This window comes from Ornithodoros turicata, chromosome 2 (assembly GCF_037126465.1).
Source record: "Ornithodoros turicata isolate Travis chromosome 2, ASM3712646v1, whole genome shotgun sequence".
NCBI lineage: Eukaryota > Metazoa > Arthropoda > Arachnida > Ixodida > Argasidae > Ornithodoros > Ornithodoros turicata.
The window spans coordinates 143,642,131-143,661,221 of record NC_088202.1 but is presented as its reverse complement, the minus strand read 5'-3'; the positions used below and the strand labels follow the sequence as shown (position 1 = coordinate 143,661,221).

Sequence of the window (19,091 nt, the reverse complement as noted above, 5' to 3'; positions counted from 1 at the left end):
GGATAGGGCGGACGAGTGATTGGTACGCTGCTAATTTTGTCGTACGGGTACTGTGTCGCATGAAGCGTCTAAGGTACCACAGACGCTTACTTGCTCTTCTCGTGATGTAATCCACATGGTTATTCCAACGCAGGTCTGAAGATATTATAACTCCGAGATACTTGTAAGTATCGACAACACGGAGTAGCACGTTATTTAGGTTAGGTTAATTAGGTTAGGTTAGGTTACGTTAATATGCATTAGGTGGTTCGTTCATGCGGATTCTGGCGGAAATCACCTACTGAGGAAGAGGCTGTCATCAGAGTGAGAGAGGGTCACACCGAGAGGAGGACAGCAAAAAGGGGCCGCACGAAAAAATGGAACCCCGTATAAGACGCTCCAAGATTTTGCCTTTTCGGGGCTTTTACACCGGAGCACGCAAGCTTGCTGGTGTTTCGCACAAAGTGCATCAACGTGATGCCCTACAACTTTGCCATTAAACCACTAGGCTATTTTCACGAATTAAGGATATTAATTAGGAAAATTTAATTAACACTTGCACGACAGACACAGATTTTTTTTTTGATTGCGTGTTAGCGCCGCGAAGCAACTGTGGCTATGAGCGGCGTACAGACGTGGACAGACGGAGAGAGGACAGCAGGAAGGAGTGGCAGACAGGGGGATTAGTATGCGTCCTGGGCCGACTTCAAGGGGAACTGTGCCGACATTCGTCTGGAAAGTCTTCGGAAAACCCAGGGAAAACCTCAGACAGCACAGCCGGTGGTAGGATTCGAACCCACCACCTCCCAGTCTACAGTACGGCCTTGGTTACCACCAACGAGCGGACGCCTTAGCCCACTCGGCCATGCCGCTGGTACAGACACAGATGATGAGGTGATGGGCGATTCACCGCCGCTGAGGAACGGATGAGGGGATGATGATGATGATGGGGGAAGCACTTTCAGAGATCCGACACCAGACCGATGGAGCGCAAGTACTCCGCAAGAAGACGAAGGCCATTCATCTGGTGGGCAGCGTTCGACCACGGTCCGAGGATCTTCGCGAGGTTAATTGAACGGCCGCTGTGAATACGTCGCACAGAAACTTCCATCAGTGCACGCTCGTGGTGATACTGCCTACACGACAGACACAATTTTACCTTTAAGTAGGGTCTCCTTCAGTAGAGTGGCTGCATATAGTTAGTCCTAATATGCATATTAGGACTAACTATATGCAGCAACTCTACTGAAGGAGAAACGATCCACGAACTTCGGAAAACATTGACGAGTTTCTCGTGACGCACCCCGTGTAATAAGAGGAGCTTTTTCCAACAAACGTCAAATGGTGGTGGTGGTGGTGAAAGGGCTTGCCGTTGTCGGCCTCACGTATGTGGGCAACGTCACGACTGACGCCCTGGGGAAATGTGCGTCCTGGGCCGGCTTCTACGGGAGCTGTGACGACATATGTCTGAAAGCGTCTGAGGAAAACCCAGGAAAAATCCCAGACAGCACAGCCGGCACCGGGATTCGAACCCGGGTACCTCCCAGTCTCGACGTGACATGGCTAGCACGCTAACCACTGAGCCACGGGAGCTGGTAACAAACGTCAAAAGCTTCCATATGAGCACCTTTAACACAAACAGCAAAGACCAATAGAGGAGAAGGTTGACGACGACGATGATGATGATGATGATGATGATTGCAGTTTTTATGGCGCATGAGCAACTAAGGCTATAGTGCGCCAAAACAGTGATGTGCGTTTCTAGGTAAAACTAACTGTTCAATTAAAACCGAATTATCTCAGAATTTGATACGTAAGCCACAGTAAAAGCGAAAGTCATTCACTTATAGGGCATTTAAATAGCCGATATATCTAAAAAAAGTTGAAAGTTCTCATGTAGGGTAAAAGCGGTTCATCCCCCCAGAAATAGAGCGGGGTGAAAAGGTACATGATATTGATAAAATTCTTTGAAATGGCGACGACGGTGATTTTCATGCAATGGACATGTGATGAAGAAGACATTTTTTCACGATCTCGTCTCATCCTTACCCCGTTCGTCCGTGTCCGACCTCCTCGCCTTCACCACAAGGTCACCCACTCGCTTGGACGCGACTGAGAAGCATCGCGATGGGCATCGCGCAGCCATTAATCAATCGCGGAGGCGCTCGTCCAAGATGCTCGCCTCGTCTCCACGCACCACACAGAGGGACAATGCACTTCTCTTTCTCCGAGTATTGATCGTTGGCTGCCACTAACGAGCCGCTTGCCAAGCGAGCAGCAGAGGATAACGGAGATGCTCGTATTTTACAACGCTTTCTTTCCTTCTTTTTTTCTTGCCTCGTAAACACGGCTCGGGTTTCTGCTTCCAAGTCAGATGTGATCAAAGGAGGTCCCTGATGAGAAAGGGCGAAGGAAAGAGGATGATGGTGATGCCTTTTCGCTGGACTGCAGGAAGCAGATGGAGACGATACGCGAAAGACGATGCCCAGATGCCGATGGTCAGACGACGCCGGTCTCTGCGAGCGCGCCGTAGTAGTAGAATCCACGGTGGACTGCCATTGCTTTATGCCATCGGTGAGCATGGTACTTTGATTGATTTATCATTGATCGTTGATTTAAGACTGGTAGGTCTAGCAACACACGATGGAAATGGAAGGAAAAAGAAAAACTAAAACATTTGGAGAAGTGGGCTCCGTCAATATAGGAGTCGGCTACTCCGTAGCTCTTACGATGATGATGATGATGATGATGATTGGGAGTTTAGTGGCGCAACGACAACAAAGTAGCTCTGATGGCTTCATGCTAGGGTGAAGAAGTAAACATAAGAATTGCCTGCCGCTTTTGGCTTTCCGCAAAACGCGTCTCAATGTAGTACGAGGTTGTAATTCAAACATCCCACTACCAGCACTGCACAGCCCTATAAAGAAAGTTTGTTCTACAAATGACACAATCTTATGTTAATACCAACGCTACACGTCGCATTAAATACAAAAGCAGGACGCGTACTAACCGTGCAGGCTACAGAGACTTGGTAAAACCCAACTTTACGACTTACACATCTCATTCTACACTCTAAGAAAAAAAGGAGTAAAACGGGGAGTAATTGCAGCTTCTACTCCCCTAGTCTGCAATTGCTCGCCATTTTAGTCCCCTAACCCAACTTTTAGTCCCGACATTTACTCCCCAGGACTGCAAATTGTCACTAAACTTCGCGAATGGTCTCCTGAATGCAAAAGTCTACGTAAATATGTGCCCTTGGTCAATTTGAACGACATAAGGCTGTGTAACTCACACAACGTAGCAATTTTCCAGCCACACAGAGTAAGAAACAGTTAGCGCATCTTTCTTCGCAAATTGTGCCCTAGTATGGCGCAAGATTTTATATCACTCGATATATCACGTTTGACGGTTTGCTTCAAAGTATATTCATGCATGCGCACCAATTTTGTACCTGGGACTCTTACAACAGTGCGTGAAATGCGGTCTTCACTCTGTGACATTCATTTACTCCCGTGCATTTACTCCCGAAAGGGACTATTTTTGTGGCAATGCAATTACTCCCCAAAAGGAGTAAAACAGCTCCTTTTTTTCTTAGAGTGTACAAGTGTGATTATATGATATACTTCGAAATCAAGCCACACAGAATGGAACTCCGTTTGACCTAGACCGCAATATAACCGGGTAAGATTGTCAACAGTATCTTCGCGACTCCGAAAGACACGAGCTTGCAGCGGTACAAAGGTTCGGCAGCGAAATATTGCGTACCATCTAGCCCGGCGTGGTGGTGCTTATCCAGCCCGGCATGAACGACGTTGGCCCACAGGGCCCACAGGGCGAAGGCACTCACGCGGTCTGTTAACTCTGTTGTAGCCACCGTCAAAGAGAGATATCACAGGAATGCCTACACTACGGGAGAGGTGCAGTCAGCACAACCGCGCTACACGGCACAGTGCAAAAATGTGGTGAGTCGTCTCACGACCGTGCACATTGTAGGTCCAGGTATACCCTAAATATGGAGAGGGTCGCGGGCAGACAGAACGCCCAATGCAATTTTCCATCCGAGGTCTTTCGAAACCTCACTGAGCCGTCCGTGGGTCGAACAAGAAAATCGGAGACCCAAGCGTTCCTAACGCCTTCGCTCATCTCCTTCTCATCAAGCGAAAGTTGCCGTAACACGTATTCCATTACCCAGACCCACGTCATTCACGGGCACTTGGAAATAAATACCTGAAATACCGGAAAGACGTATCGGTGGCAATTGGTGGATCTCAGCTGCACCTAGCAGGTCACTCAGTCTTCGAAAGAGCTGTATAGTGCTATCGCACAAGTGGTGACGGCTTTCTGCTACGACATAACTTGTTTCGGCATCGCCGCCGAAACCTCATGTAGGAGGATGCTGAACCAGTAAACAACCAGGTGAGAAAGAGAGAAAAAAAAATAAAATAAACGTTCCAGGTGTCATCCACGATACAAAAGTGGTAGTGGTAGTGGTGGTGGTGGTGGTGGCGACGGTGCTCGCCGGTGTGGGCCTCACAGAGGTGGGCAACGTCACGACTAACGCTTTGGGGGAATGTGCCTCCTGGGCCGACTTCTAAGGGAACTGTGTCACATAAGATCAGAACGAAGTTTCCGAGGAGGAGCGTCTAGCGTAGCATGTTAACATCTGGCACGCTCCAGCCATTATGTCGCTCTGAAAGTTGAAAAACTGTACGAGGAATTAAAGAAGTTGGGTTATACCCAAAAAAGCCCGAAAGTATCGAATGAATACGGGCTGTAATCGCCGGTGTCGGAGATTGGGGGAGCTTGTCCTAAATGCCAGATGCGAGATAGACCTGAATAAATAAGGCCCTTCATAGAGAACGTGAATGACATCATTCTAGCAATCCCCACCTTGTAGGGACTGTCACATCCGTCCTGGTCAGTTCCGAAACTATAGTGCCGTTTTCCTCTTCGTCGATCACGGAAAATAACACCGAAAACCCGACGCGAATGAGTGGAGTAGTTTCTGTGCAATTTGATGTAATGTATGGCAAGAGCGAGACGACGTACGTTGAGAGTATGCCGGAGCACCCTCTCTGCAAATAGGAGAAAACGTCGCTCGGACAGGGCCAATCAGGGAGCACCCTTCGGCGCGGACAAGACCAATCAGGGAGCAGCCGGGGGGTGTTTGGCGACCGGCGAGAGGGCGGGTGGGGCGGTGTCTGCAGGTCGCGGAGAATCCGTGGTCCAGTGTGATCGGACTGGGGAATGTCACTTCGGGGTTAGCGTCAGACGTGTTCGTACGACCAGGAGCGTAACATAGTCGCCGTATTTACCGAGCACTTTTTACTTAGTATATTGCTGTGAGAATGCGAAGCATACGAGCTTGGAGCCAATCGCCTGCGTTGCGCTCGCATTCATGTGCCTGGCTTACGTCGTTATGATGTTACTATCGCTGAGGCTTCGCTGGGCTGCAGAGGGAGTGCGAATCTTAAAAAATCGTTTATTTAAAATCTAAACTATTTTCGGAAGATAATCTCGGCCATAGTAGACTGTGAGGCCGTGCCGAAGATTATCGTATGGGTCTCATACACACGTTTCAGGTAGCCCTTCAAGCTCGTCGACGAGTGTCCCCCAGGCTTAGAGAGGAACACCTTGTTCAGTTCCCAAGATCGTGACAAAATACTTTCGAGATATTTGGGAAGCGAAAGACCTGGCCGAAAAGACCATCACATAGGCACGTTTCGTCAAACTAAGAAAAACACCCGATAGCAAACGTGAAAGTCATCTAAGGCATCGTCAAGCTCCTCAGGTCGTTCGAGGAACACCGTAACATCATCAGCTTGCGCTGTAATCAGGCATCGAGTTGTGCGCTGCAAAGGTAGGCCCCGAATTAAACGACCATACGAAGAAATAAATATCATAGATTGATTTCTTCGCTAGCGTGAAATAATTATTCACGTTGCTGCTCCAGCCACACTTTGACTGACGCATGCGCAGTTACCAACTTTAGGTGTAGCTGACACAGACATCGACAGGCAAACTGGTCAAACTGTCAAATCCGCCACGGCTGGCGCCGCCTGCGCACTGTTGCCAGCCGTGAGCTGCTCTCGGTTTCGCGCACGATCCCCCGCCCCAGTCAAGAATGCGTGGCGATGATGAACTACATTTTGGAATCACGAGTACCAATGAAGCCAACTTCCGAGCCAGGTACACCAGATTGGTGCTTATTGGAGTCCCAGCACTAATTCTCATCGAATTTCACTGCGAAGGGTACTGACACGGATGTCCATACGACTTCATCTATCCACCCGAAGGCAGTTATATAATTTGGGGACACATTAGATATCCTTTAAGGGTATCCTACGGAGATCTATAGGACATCGATTCAGGCAGTTTGTTGTGGGACGATAACCGGACATCCGTAAGACGGATGTATATTTGACTGGGTGTAGTTCAGATCCACCAAGTGGCGTGTATAAGTGTTAGTGAAGCTTTCGTTTGATGAGAGTGAGACGCGCAAAGATGTTCGGAAGGCGTGTATTTCTGATTTTGTGGTTTGTTGGATAGTTCTCCGAGGGACCAAGAGACATCGGTTGGAAAGCTGCGTGGGGTGTTGTTGCCTACCTGCGACACATTCCATGTTTGCGGTACGCCTGGACCTACAATGTGTGTGGCCATCCTGGGACAACTCGCCATATTTGTGCACCCTGCCGTGTGGCACGGCTGTTCTGGCTGCACATCAGTCCTAGTCTAGGCATCCCCTGTGGTATCCCACTTTGATGATCACTACAATAGAATTAACACACCGCGTGAGCGCATTCGCCACCTAGTGGCTACTGTGGATCAACGTCATTTATTCCGGACTAGATGCTACGCAATATTTCGCTGCCCGCAGTTTGTTACGCTTCGAGCTATTTTCTTTCTGACTCAGGAATATTGTTGTCAATCTTACCATGTTGTATTGTGACCTAGGTGAAACGAAGTTCCGTTCTGCGTGGCTTGATTGCAGAGTAATTCACCAATGTAACGACGTAATCACGCTTGTAGAGCGAGATGCGTTAGTTGTGAAGTTGGTGTTTTAGGAAGGCTCTGTAGTCTGCACGGCTCTGGCTCGTCACACTTTTGTACTTAAAGGGGTTGCGACAGTTCATCCCAGATAAACGTAAAAGGCGCTTCTTTGTACCGGTGTGAACCTGCATTGAAACTTTCACGGAGAAGAAGGTGATAGAAGCGTAGAAAATGGGCCCAGCGAATACCGAGACTGATGCAGCTCTGACGTGACAGCTCTCACCGCCACCAATGTCCCGTGCTTACGGCTGCCAATGGGAACGGACGCAGCTCTCTGAGCTCTGTGACGTCTATGCTTTGCTTGGGAGTGTGTTCGATGGCTTCTATCTCGCTAGGTACGACACGTAGAAAAATGATTCTTTTTTTCCTCTGTATTCTGGCGTGCAATACCATGCGCCCATGATGTAATTAACCACAACTGTGAAGGTGTCCTAACTTTGCTCTGCGTAGTATGCAAAGCAAACTTTCTTTCAACAGCTGTCCAGTGCTTGTAGTGCGAAGATTGCTATATTAACTCATACGCTAAGTGCAGCCAAAGAGCTTCGGCTCGGTTTTTTCCGCCCCTCTGAATGGGGTAGTTTTACAGGTGGTGGTGGTGGTGATGATGATGGTGAAAGGGCTCGCCGTTGTCGGCCTCACAGAGGCGTGGAACGTCACGACTGACGGCCTGGGGGAATGTGCGTCCTGGGCCAACTTCTAGGGAACTGTGCCGACATATGTCTGAAAGCGTCTGCGGAAAACCCAGGAAAAAATCCAGACAGCACAGCCGGCACCGGGATTCGAACCCGGGTACCTCCGAGTATTACATGGCAGCAGGTCCTGATCTTCCGGCGGCCAATCTCGTTTCACTCTCATTATTGTGCCTTCTTCTTCCTTCGTCGCTTCTTCTCTCTGAACAACAGATACAGACGGACCTACATATGGCTATCGACATTGATGGGTCGTATAAAGCTATATATATATATAAAAAGTACAAATAAAAAAAATAAAAAATAAAAGAAGTACAAAGGTTGAGAAGAGCAGAAAGAAGTAGATAGATTACATAGTGATAGATTTGTGGCCTTTCCTCGTTCTTCTCCACCCTCCTTTTCCTTCATCTGTTTGATATATAGTGAGCCCTATATTAACGCATCTGGAGTAGCCAGTCTCAAGCGTCTTGGGACTAACATGTTCACCTTTTTTTCTTTTTTCCAGTCAAGTACAGATAGCGTATACAAGTGAAGAAAGCTACATCTGGCAGAGACTGGGATCAGTCGCAGGTACAAAAAGGAACGACGACAAGAACCCAAAAGCAAACAATAAAAAAATGTTTGCCGAATAAATCGGGTGTGTTGCTGGGAAAGATATACAGTAAGACCTCCGGAGTCGGACACCTCCCTACCTCGGACAACTTCCCATGTCGGTCAAGATATCACTGCACAAGCGGGCTCCCATTGAAAATACATGGGGACAAAATTCGCTATGTCGGACACCTCCCCCTGTCCCGGAAGTAGGACAGGGTTTTCCCTGCTAAGTCGGACAGAAGCCTGGCCAAATCATCTCAATCTCGGTCCATCTTTTTCGCCCGAAAAGACCCAAAATGAGCCAGTGCCCTTGACTTTCACTTGTTTTTTTTTTCCTATACTAATGTCAGCATTTTGTTCTAGTTTTTGGAGTCCAAAAAGGGGTGCTGTCAGTCTACATTGCAACTATTTTTTAGTGTGAGCGCGTGTCTTCGGTTTGTCTGGAGCCTTTGTACGTGCACTGCACCAATGCAATCAAAAGTGGGATGACGGTTCAGAGACAAGTCCTGCAGATTAATTCCAAGTGGGTTTAAACTCTCAAGAAAGCTGCACGCTGCTCGAAAAGCTCCAAAGGTAATGCCATTGAGTGGAGTCCGCACGGAATTGAATCAACCAACATCAGAAATAATTATCAGTGAGAGTGGGTAAGGTATCAGGTACCACTAATGACCATGAATTGAAGAAGGGGGATATTGCTGGCAACACAGCTGTGTTCTTTTCCATTTCTTGTTTTCCTTGTATTCTATAACTCGGACACAAATCCCTAAGTAGGACACATTTCGGCTGCGCTGCGGGTGTCCAAGATAGGCATGTATCACTGTAGATATATAGTGATACACCTCTTACAGATACAGTGATACAGTGTACAGTGATCTCTTGTACATAGATGATAGATTGACCTAGCAAGTGAAAGGATTTCTTCGCAGCGCTGAAATGTGTGGGGAAAAAGCCGCCCAGTGTGCTGTTATCCTGCCGTGGGTCTAACAGTCTAATAGTCGTTCTAATAGCCAAAATAGATCCCTTACTGCCAGAGACTCCGACACAGAAATGGACCAACTCACGCATGTTGAACATGAGGCAATTGATGTTCTGAGGCTGGAACACATAGGAAGGACAAATACATACAAAGCCTCAGTGAGGAGGTCCTCCAGTCCTCCTGTCGGCTCCAGTCGGCTCCTGTCCTTTCTTCAGGAGGTACGTGACGTCACTATGTAGGTTTCTCCTCCACTCCCGAACAGGTAGTGCGGAGGACCCCACCTGGTTCAGAGTACTTGAGCTTGTTTTGTCAAGCCCCAAGGAGTATGAATGGAAACCTGGTCCTCATGGTCAACGGTCTGATGGTCTGATCCTGGCCCTCCAATCACACCCACACTTTTGTACATACTTCATCTCTGGCATGTATTCTTGTGTCATCCCTCTCAACCTCTCAATCACATGACGCACTCTTGCATTGTAAATGACATCTACGTCTTGAACTGTAACAGTGTGAAATAAAACGTTCTTTTTTTAAAAAAAAAGAGTGTTAGCTTAGCTCCATTGGTTGAGCCCTGGGCCGGTAATCCAGAAGACGTGGGTTCGAGTCCTACAGCTGGCTAACCTTTTCAGTGACTGCCATCTTTCATCACGCACGTTGTTTATTCCATGACTTGCGCGGTCCTCGTCCACTTTTCAACAGTCGTCCTCTTACCAAAAATCGTCTTCGTTGTGACCATGGAAAAATCCGGCGGCCTAAGGCCATTCTGAAGCCGCTAGCGACAGCGCCTCCAACACGGGGCTCGTATGGCGACATGCCCACAAGTAGCACCCAATGCATCGCTGAAAGCACACGCAGCTCGCTTCACTAACGATGTCCCAGCCGTTATTGCGTTACCCTTTTCAAGTTGGCGCTTGTTAGTTAGGCAGACGACGTTAAACCGGAACACGAAAAGACTGCATAGTAGCTACGCCCAGAAGAAAGGACGTGCTGTATGTAAAGAGGATTGGAAGAACGCTTTATTTTCCGGTGACGGTGATGAACTGCAAGAGAAGAGGAAATCAACGTTGCCTGGACATGTCACGGCTGATCATGGGAGGTACATCAGCCATTAGAGCAGGAAAAAAAGTAGAAAGGGGAAAAAAAGGGTAACGTTAAAGTGGTTGTGACACGTTGATATATGTTGTTCGTCACATTTTCATGTATTTTTACCTTAAGAACCTTCATGGGAGTCTGTCAATCATGAGGAGGCTAGCACATGCGACATCATGTGCGCATTGTATTGCACGGTGCAGTCTTGGGAAAGGAATAACTATTTCCCTACTGTGACTTTGATGCATGTGGTTTATTAGATAATGCACTCACTGTAGTGCACGCCAGAGCATCGACGAAAAAAAGAACTTATTTTGGGGTTTGTGAGATATAAGCCCTTTAGTACACTTCCGGTCCACCTCTGACGTCGAAGGAGCGAGGGCCTATCATTGGTACTATAAGCACGTGACCCCTTCGACAAAAACACGAACGTTCAACGTTGCCCGCATCTGAACCGACATCTCAGCAGCGCAGTTTGCCTTGTGAAACCTCGATACAGCCTTCGAAGCACGTCCTCCTGGGCAACGGCCATATGACTTCAACGAGGCAGAAGGCACTCGATCAGGTCAGCTTGTTCACGGTTCGGCTATACATTCGCTTATACTTCATCGACTGGTGGCATTTGGGGGGTGTACTTCCGCACGCGCACTTATGAATTTGAAAAGGATAAAAAATACAGAGCGCGTAGAAATGAAGAATGTTCCTGCGATTGAAACAGCGTTACATACAGAACCGAAAAATGTAAGACTGACGCGAAAATGTGGGCTAGAACCTGTTTGATGTGGGTTTGTGTCACACTATAAAGCACAGGTGAAGCGGCGTTGCTAAGCCTGAAGCCATCATGTTGTGCAAGGTGAGATAAAAATGAGTTTTGAATTTCTATTAACATCTTGTTGACCCCTTTTGTTCGTCAACAGAAACTCAATAGAATGTTTGTGCGAATTGAGTGCGCTGAAAAGAAACACGATACAATTTTTATTGCCCGATGCTCAACACAGACTCAATTGCAGAATCGCTATTGCTTTTCTGTTGGGCTTTAGCAGTCTCGAGCTGACACAAGAGGAGCCCAATGGGATATTTATTGAACGTTATTCAATATAATATATGTTGAGTACTTTTTATTTGCTTATCTCTTCGAGCTTAACCTTCATCATACATTCTGATTGATTGATTGATTGATTGATTGATTAAGAAACATATGTAGCTGTGAGACCCGACAAAGTCGGGTCAAGCTACTCCACGACACATGCGCAAGAGAAAAGAAAGCTGCTTATTCTTTTTTATGTCTCTTTGTCATCATCCATTCGCACGTGACTACTGTGACTTCAGTGTGACACAGTTTTGTGATGCACTGTGACAGTTTTGCCAAAGCGTCAACTTATCGAGCTAGGTTTTTGATGCAACGCAAAATTTGGAAACGCAATGGAGTATTTACACGATTAAAATGTTAATTTACATGACGATTGCAATGGGAGGTCAAGCAACATAAAAGGCTGCAACATTTGCGGTTCGCTGCAGCATGTACGGATTGTACTGCACGTCCAGTTATTTATAACTTTTAGCACAGTGTTACGGTCCTTTTAAAGGAATACAGAGGGCCATCAAAAAAAAAAAAAATTCAGATGAAGACGTCTGATGAAAGTGTGTGTGTCATTTTACCGAATAGCGCGAAAGGTTTCGATGTGTGCAACTTTTTTTCCCAGAAAAAAACTCACATAAACATGGCTCCGCGCCTTCATCCTTAACTCGCCACTCCGGGTATAAGAGGAGGAGAAGGTATGATGCCACGTCACCGATGACGTTACAGGGGGAACTCCGTCTGGTTCGTCGGTCAGTTGGGGTCAGCGCCTTGTCCCTTTGCCGCCGTAAACCAGTTTTGCCAGTTCTCCCGGAGAATTGGGGATAGAAGGAGCGGCCGAATCATGACCGAGCCAGGAGCAAGGCTTTTTCAGAACCCCGAACGGCCGAGTAGCAGACGACAGAGGAGTAGGAGACAATATTTCTCTGGACCAATCAGCGAGCGTTCTGCTTGTAGCGCCAGCGCGAGGTTCCAGGCAGATCACAGGCTGGTACTGCTCTCCACCGCCGCTGCGCGCACGGTCGCTTTTTGCGGCGTACTTTAAAGGGACTATGAAACGATTTTTTTCTTCGTTTCGTTCGAAAGAAGACATTTTTCTGAGTCTAGAACCGAAATTTTACTTTCGTCGCGCGAGCGGATTTCTCGGGAGCGAATTTAAACGGAGCGGCGAAGGGAGGACAGCGGGCGCCGCGCCGTGACGAGCTGCCGAGCGGAGACACAACGGGTAACTTGACGCGACCACGGCCGGCTCAGCAACACGTCATCGTGACGTGTTGCCGAGCCGAGGAATCCCGCCAGGAGCATGCGCCATAGGATCCCGCGTATGCGTTCATCGGGAGTGGAAATCTCCATGACAGCAGCTTTCGCGCGATCGGCAGATTTCGGCAGTGGCGGCAGCCACAGCGCGAGCTCGCGGCATTACTTGCCATTGTGCAACACCGGTGACGTAACGGGGAACCGAAGAGCGGTCCGTACAGTTACACCATCGGCAGGGAAATATGCGCGGGAGAGGAGGAACGCGGAAGAGACATTTCCAGCGCGCGCTCCTCGCAGAGTGGAGCGATTTCGTCCGGAAAAATTTGTGGCATATTAGTTTCTCTGCGGGAAGAGCAGTTTCCATCCAAAAAAATTATGGGGGTTCGGGAAATTTCATAGTCCCTTTAAATTAAATTTCTGCGATAATTACGAATCTGTGGTGTGAATTACTTTGCTAGGTGCATCTTACTGGTCTACTTAACAGTTTTATAGGAAGAAAACAGAGTGTTAAAATGAACTTGGCTTTATGATTTTAAGATGCTGTGGTTTTTCGTCTTTGGTTTTCCCTGTCTCGATTCTTTTACCTTCTTTCCGACCCGAGGTAGCGACGAGCAGACAACGTTCGCACCATTTATCCACTGCATGTAATTATATTCTTTTTTTTTTCTCAATTTCAATCTGAAACCGCAGTATACTGAAGCACAGCGAACGACACTTCAACTCAGAATAATGAAATCTCTATACTTTTTAGTAAACTAAACGGGGGAACCATGACCGCTCCATCAGTTGGCTTTATTATGTAGCCGATAGTCAATCCAGTAGCACTCGTAGTTTTGGTTGCGCTTGTTGGCCGTTGGCGTCATTATCGAATGCATTGTCATGTGTGGTTTCTTGATCGCCGTGTAAAAGTTCAGCGTGGGAGGTGGCTATCACAATTCTGATGATGATGATGATGATGATGATGATGATTGGGGGTTTTCTGGCGCAGCGACTACAAAGGTCACAATTCTGATGAAGTGAACTTTCAGAAAGCAAATGGGGTTTGTACGACGTCTAGGCCTCGACAACCCAGTCATTGGGGCTTCGTTTGCTCGCACAAGGGATGCCATCAACGGCTTGCTCTGAACCGTTGTAAATATATTTTGGAAACAAAGAAAGCCTGCCCCTGGGAATCCCCTTGACTTCGGTGAATATATTATTTTTGTTCGGATATTAGGTTTTTGCTTACGTTTCAATAAGCCATCAAAGATTGTGGTGCATATACTCGCACGCTGTCACGCAAACGGTAGACGTTAAACAAGAAAATTAAATTACAGACGCGGCTGTCAACGATATTTCGATAATTTTTATAGGCCCTCATACATGACGTTCCATCTTTCTTTTTCCAGCCTACAGCAAGTTTCCCCAGCCAAGTGTCACGTACACTAAAAACGGCTTTGGCATCTCTCCTGGCCCAGGAACTAAGGTATCCAGCAGTGTGTATAAAGTATTTGTACACATTATATGTATGATTTTTGTATGACTTAATTGTAAATAAAATGTACACATTGTGAATGTTTCATGTTTTCTGTGTTTCGTAACTCTATTAACATTTTAAATAATTTGTCTTCAGGTAGTCAACAAAAACACGTCCACAGCAGCATGCACTGTATTTCAACTTAACGTAAATGGAAATGCTACACATTCACACACAACAGGGACTCAACAGAATTTCGGAAGCTACGTGGCGGCCACTTTTCAATAGCTGTCAATAGGCCGTCAACAGGTTTGGCAATAAAAAGTTAATACTTTTTCAATAGAAAATCAAGAAGGTCCTATTGAGGCAGTTCAATAGGTTTTCAACAGAATTTCAATAGTCATTTTTATAAGTGGCAGTGAATGTCCCGTCAGGCCAGGTTAGCTTAGTATGGTAGGTTAGTCCGTGTAAGCTTCCTCTAGAATCTCGGGGTGAGGGTCGACTCCCTCCCCACCCCACCCCACCCGGGGCAAACTTTATAGGGTGTCGGCGTCAGACTGTGCTGCCTTTCAAAATACGTACAGCGGGTTCCATCGAGAAGCTGAAGAAAAGCTGAAAAGCGGTGAATTTTGTTTTTCGTTGTTTATTCATCACATTCCTTGGTGATTTTTTTCGCCATTTTTGCATTTTTGTTGATGATGACTGGAGTTTTTATGGCGCACGTACAAGCAGCTGAGGCCATAGCGCGCGAGGACAACGGTGCTTAGTGACTAGGTAAAAGCAGAAATATTAGACGAAGTCTTTGTTTTCTCCAACTCTTTTGTTAGAGCCATAAGTGCACGTACAGAATTCCGTCCGACTGTGGGTACAGCAGCAGTGCGTCGAGTTTCCTGCAACGGCATTCACGTTTGCCTCGTTCAACGATTCGAAACTTTTCACCCGCAAAAAGACAACGAAGACCCCCATAATAGGCTCACGCGAGGCGTGCCACTGATGCGTTCGGACCCTTTCTGTCTCATTCAACAGTTCTACAGCGTTTCGAAGCAGTTTTCTCGGAAAGATGGCCGGTAGTCGTAATGCACCAACTCGACCGCCCACTCACGACAGCGGGTTCTTCGGTCCGGAAGCAGGCTTCTTTGCCCAGGAGCCACCTGTCTGGCCAATGAATGGCTTCTACTCACAGCCACGTCGGGTGTTCCCAGCGCCTGCTTTTAACCGACAACTGTTCCGTCCATCTCCGGAGCTGTACGCCCGCCCTCCATCGGGATACTGCTTTGCGGTTCCTCGCTACTTTCAGCGGAGTGCTCGGTTGGTGGTCCCAAGCAACCGGAGTCTTCAAGGGACGTATGCAGATCCTTTGCAGTCGGTTTCACAAACGCATTACTCGACGGACGAGCAGGAGCTTGATGAAGTAGCGCTAAGCGTTCCCACAGAAGACAATTCCCAAGAGCCTGAGACCGAAGAAGCGACCAGATGGAAGGGTAGAGGTCTTGGATCGTGTGTTGTTGTACTAACTCTAGTATTGCTGCTTATCTTACTGCTATTGGGAATATCCAGGGCGGTGCTACGGGAACCAGGGGCCGAGGATAGTGAAGATGGGAACATGTTCCTGATATTTAAGAAGTTACCTATACTTTCAGACATGGGCCGCAGAGCCAACACTACCCAGTTGACCACAGGAACTACGACAAGCAAGCTCCCACCGTGTACTAGTGAGGCGTGTCAATCGGAGGGACGGTACCTGGGAGGGAACCTGAACAGCTCAGTGCACCCCTGCGATGACTTTTACTCCCACGTGTGTTCCTCAAATTGGTATAATGGAAGCACAGCCGGCACGTATGTTTCCAGGGCGTCCAGAGTCGTCTTGCACAGCTTGTGGTCTTACCTGAAGAGCGAACCAGTCAACATGTCGTCAACTTCGTTCCTGAGCCAAGCTGCCTTTCTTGCCCGTGGCTGCATGGAGGGACCGAAGAGGGACTCAGAATGGGCTGCCTTTAAGACCATTTTATCGGACCTAGACATACCTGGCTGGCCTTACTACAGTGACGTGCCGAACATAAACCCCCACGATGTAGCCAAAGTCGCCGATAAGCTGCTTGGCATAGCGACGTTCGTGACACTGGTGCTGCGACAAAGATCGTGGGATCACGAACTCGAGCTCCACGTCGACTCGCCTCACATCTTCCTCAGGCGTTTCGAGGCGCTTCAACCACGCGGTAATCTTACTACATACACTGAGTTTGTATATAAGGTGCTCTCGCTTCGGAGGCTGGCGTCTCGTGAGATACGTGATCTCGCTGCCGAGATAGTGAAGCTTGAAGAAATGATGTCAGAAGTCGCGGCTGATTCGATGCGGAGCGTTCCTGTCGCTCATGCTACGAGGCCTCTGAGATCATTCAAGACCGTGCGAAACTGGGACTGGTTTCGGTATTTTTCCTATTTCGCCGAAGGGACACCTAGCGTTCCTTTGACGAACGTCGTGGTTCTGGACCCCGTCTACCTCGACCAGCTCACGGTCATTCTCCCAGAAATTCATCGTCGTACTCTGATCAACTACATCGGCTATCGTTTAGCCATCTACCTATCTCCCCTCCTTCCGGCTAACAAGGCACACTTCATACTTCCGATCACTCACCCGATCGCGCTGACGAAAGATGCTTCAGAACGACTAGCAGCGTGCATGTTTATGCTCGAACGCGTCTATCCCTTCGGTGTCCGAAGTATAACGTGGTCAGCGCTGATGCAAAAGGGGCAATCGCCAAACCTCGACGATGAGGAACTAGCCGACGATCTCAAAAGGTTGCAAGACGTCTCACGCTTCGAAATCAAACAAGCTGCTCTTTCAGCCCCTTGGCTGAATACGAACGAGTCTCGCATCGCTTCCCTGAAGATCGAACGCATGGAGATAGAGCTGATGCCTTCGAAAACCGACCTCACTCTGCCGGCCTCGACGTTTTCGCCATCCCTCCCAGAACAGCGCGAACTGCTTACGACTTACTACAAGCTGCTTCGCTTCATTAGGACGCAGTACTGGTCAGGTGGCGACCCAACGCACTTCCAGGCACGCATGTCGCCGTCGGAGTCTGTGTTCCGCCCCGGCTTCTCGTACGACCCACAGCGTAACGTCATCACGCTGTCGCCAGCAACGGTTGTCTTCGGCGCGAGACTTTCGCGTCGTATCGAAGCCGCTTCGGTTCCATTCCTCTTGACTGCGCTCATTCGCGGGATGCTTTCTGCAATTGACATTCGCGGCAGCACTGTAGACGGCGACGGAGCCGTTCGCAAATGGTGGTCCATGAGCTCGCAGGGAGCGTTCCTGTCGCGTTCCTGGTGCATCCAGGGAGAGTTTGTCGAGAGCGTAAAGACGTACGTTAAGGAACCCGACGAATCCCTGTTCCTTTACGAGAACGTGGCAGACAATGCGGTCTTGCGACCGCTGTTCAATATATTTCAAAAATTCGCACATCGAGAGAACAGGCTGGTTGGCGTACCGGGACTTCCAGATGGAACGACGAACCAGAAGCTATTTTTCATGGACTACGCCTCCATGTTTTGCGAGCCCACCCGAAGCGTAGTACGGAAGAAAATGCAGCTTCGGTATAAGATCTCTGCCCCGGCAAAGTTCAGAGTGAATGGTCCATTGAAGAGATTCAAGCCGTTCGCAAAAGTGTATGAATGCGCCGAAGGCACGAAAATGAATCCCAGCCGCAGATGTACATTCTGGTGAAGGACGCGTGCGTAAATGTGCGCGAATTTTGAGAACACTGAGGACCCGTCGAATGGTTTTGTAAATTGTTTTCATTAAGAATTGTTTTAAATTGTTTTAAGCTATCTGTGTCGAACATGCTTCACTTTTTTTACCTACCGGTGGCACATCATTAGTTTTTGCACCATTCCATCAATCAATGTGGTCAATCAACGGTGTCATTCGGGCATGACCATGACCATGCTTGCTTTGTGCTCTACTATGTGAACAACAACTTTATTTCAGGATAATGGGTGGGGAATTTCATCGTCAAGTGCTTCACTCTGGGGTGCGCGACATGCTCCTCAGAGAAAGGTTCTGGATAATTCGCGCTTTGCAGCAGATCAAGCAAGTGAACAAAAATTGCGTGACATGCAAGAAGAAATATTCCAGAAGCATGGCTCAAGTAGACAGTCAGCTTCCAAGAGATCGTATAGTTATGTGTCATCCCTTCAAAGTCATAGGCGTTGATTTTACAGGACCCTTGACGCTGAAACGAAGGAATACAAAAGGGGTATATTGTTCTCTTTACGTGTGCAGTATATAGCGATGAAAGATGAAAGTCAGTGAAAAGGTTAGTCAGCTGTAGGACTCGAACCCACATCCTCTGGATTGCCGATCCAGGGCTCTACCAACTGAGCTAAGTTAACACGCCTATTCAGCAACTTCCAGGGTGTGTCATCTGAAGGGACAAACCCGCCACATCAGTTCTTTCAAGTATATAGCGATAATGCAAAGACGTTCAAGAGCGTGGCAAAGGAACTTCGAGCCATTTGGAGCATATTAAGGGACCCAATGATTCAAGACTATTCCTCTGCAAGAGCGATTCCATGGAATTTTTTCGCTGAACGAGCCCCATGGTGGGGAGGCTTCTATGAGCGGTTAGTACGGTCGGTAAAGTCAGCTATTAGGAAGACCCTCTCAAAAAGCGTAATAGACTTCGTAGAGATACAGACTCTTCTTGCCGAAGTGGGAGCCATAATAAACACAGTCCTAAAGCCGTAATAAACACAGTATGTGAAGTCGTATATGCACATGGCACAAGTAGAAAAAAATATCTCTTCCGTCACATAGAACGGTATAGGGGTATATTCCCGCTGAGAACGTGAGTTGATGCCATGAATATTTGACGGTACCGATTAGGTGCGAAATAAATATTGCCATTCTCTCAACTGAAA

General features: G+C 47.8%; 1 protein-coding gene and 1 non-coding gene across 2 annotated transcripts; one reads left to right on the top strand and one right to left on the bottom strand.

The window, feature by feature from the left end:
* The first annotated feature begins 15,151 nt into the window (after positions 1 to 15,151).
* LOC135384200 (neprilysin-2-like) lies at positions 15,152 to 18,001 on the top strand. The gene is made up of 2 exons (XM_064613417.1): positions 15,152 to 15,649; positions 15,809 to 18,001. The coding sequence occupies exons 1-2, from the start codon at positions 15,229 to 15,231 to the stop codon at positions 17,893 to 17,895; spliced, it is 2,508 nt and encodes an 835-aa protein (XP_064469487.1). The 5' UTR covers positions 15,152 to 15,228; the 3' UTR covers positions 17,896 to 18,001.
* Positions 18,002 to 18,490: 489 nt separating this feature from the next.
* Trnaa-ggc (transfer RNA alanine (anticodon GGC)) lies at positions 18,491 to 18,563 on the bottom strand. The gene has a single exon. It is a non-coding gene; the product is annotated as a tRNA-Ala (tRNA).
* Positions 18,564 to 19,091: the final 528 nt, after the last annotated feature.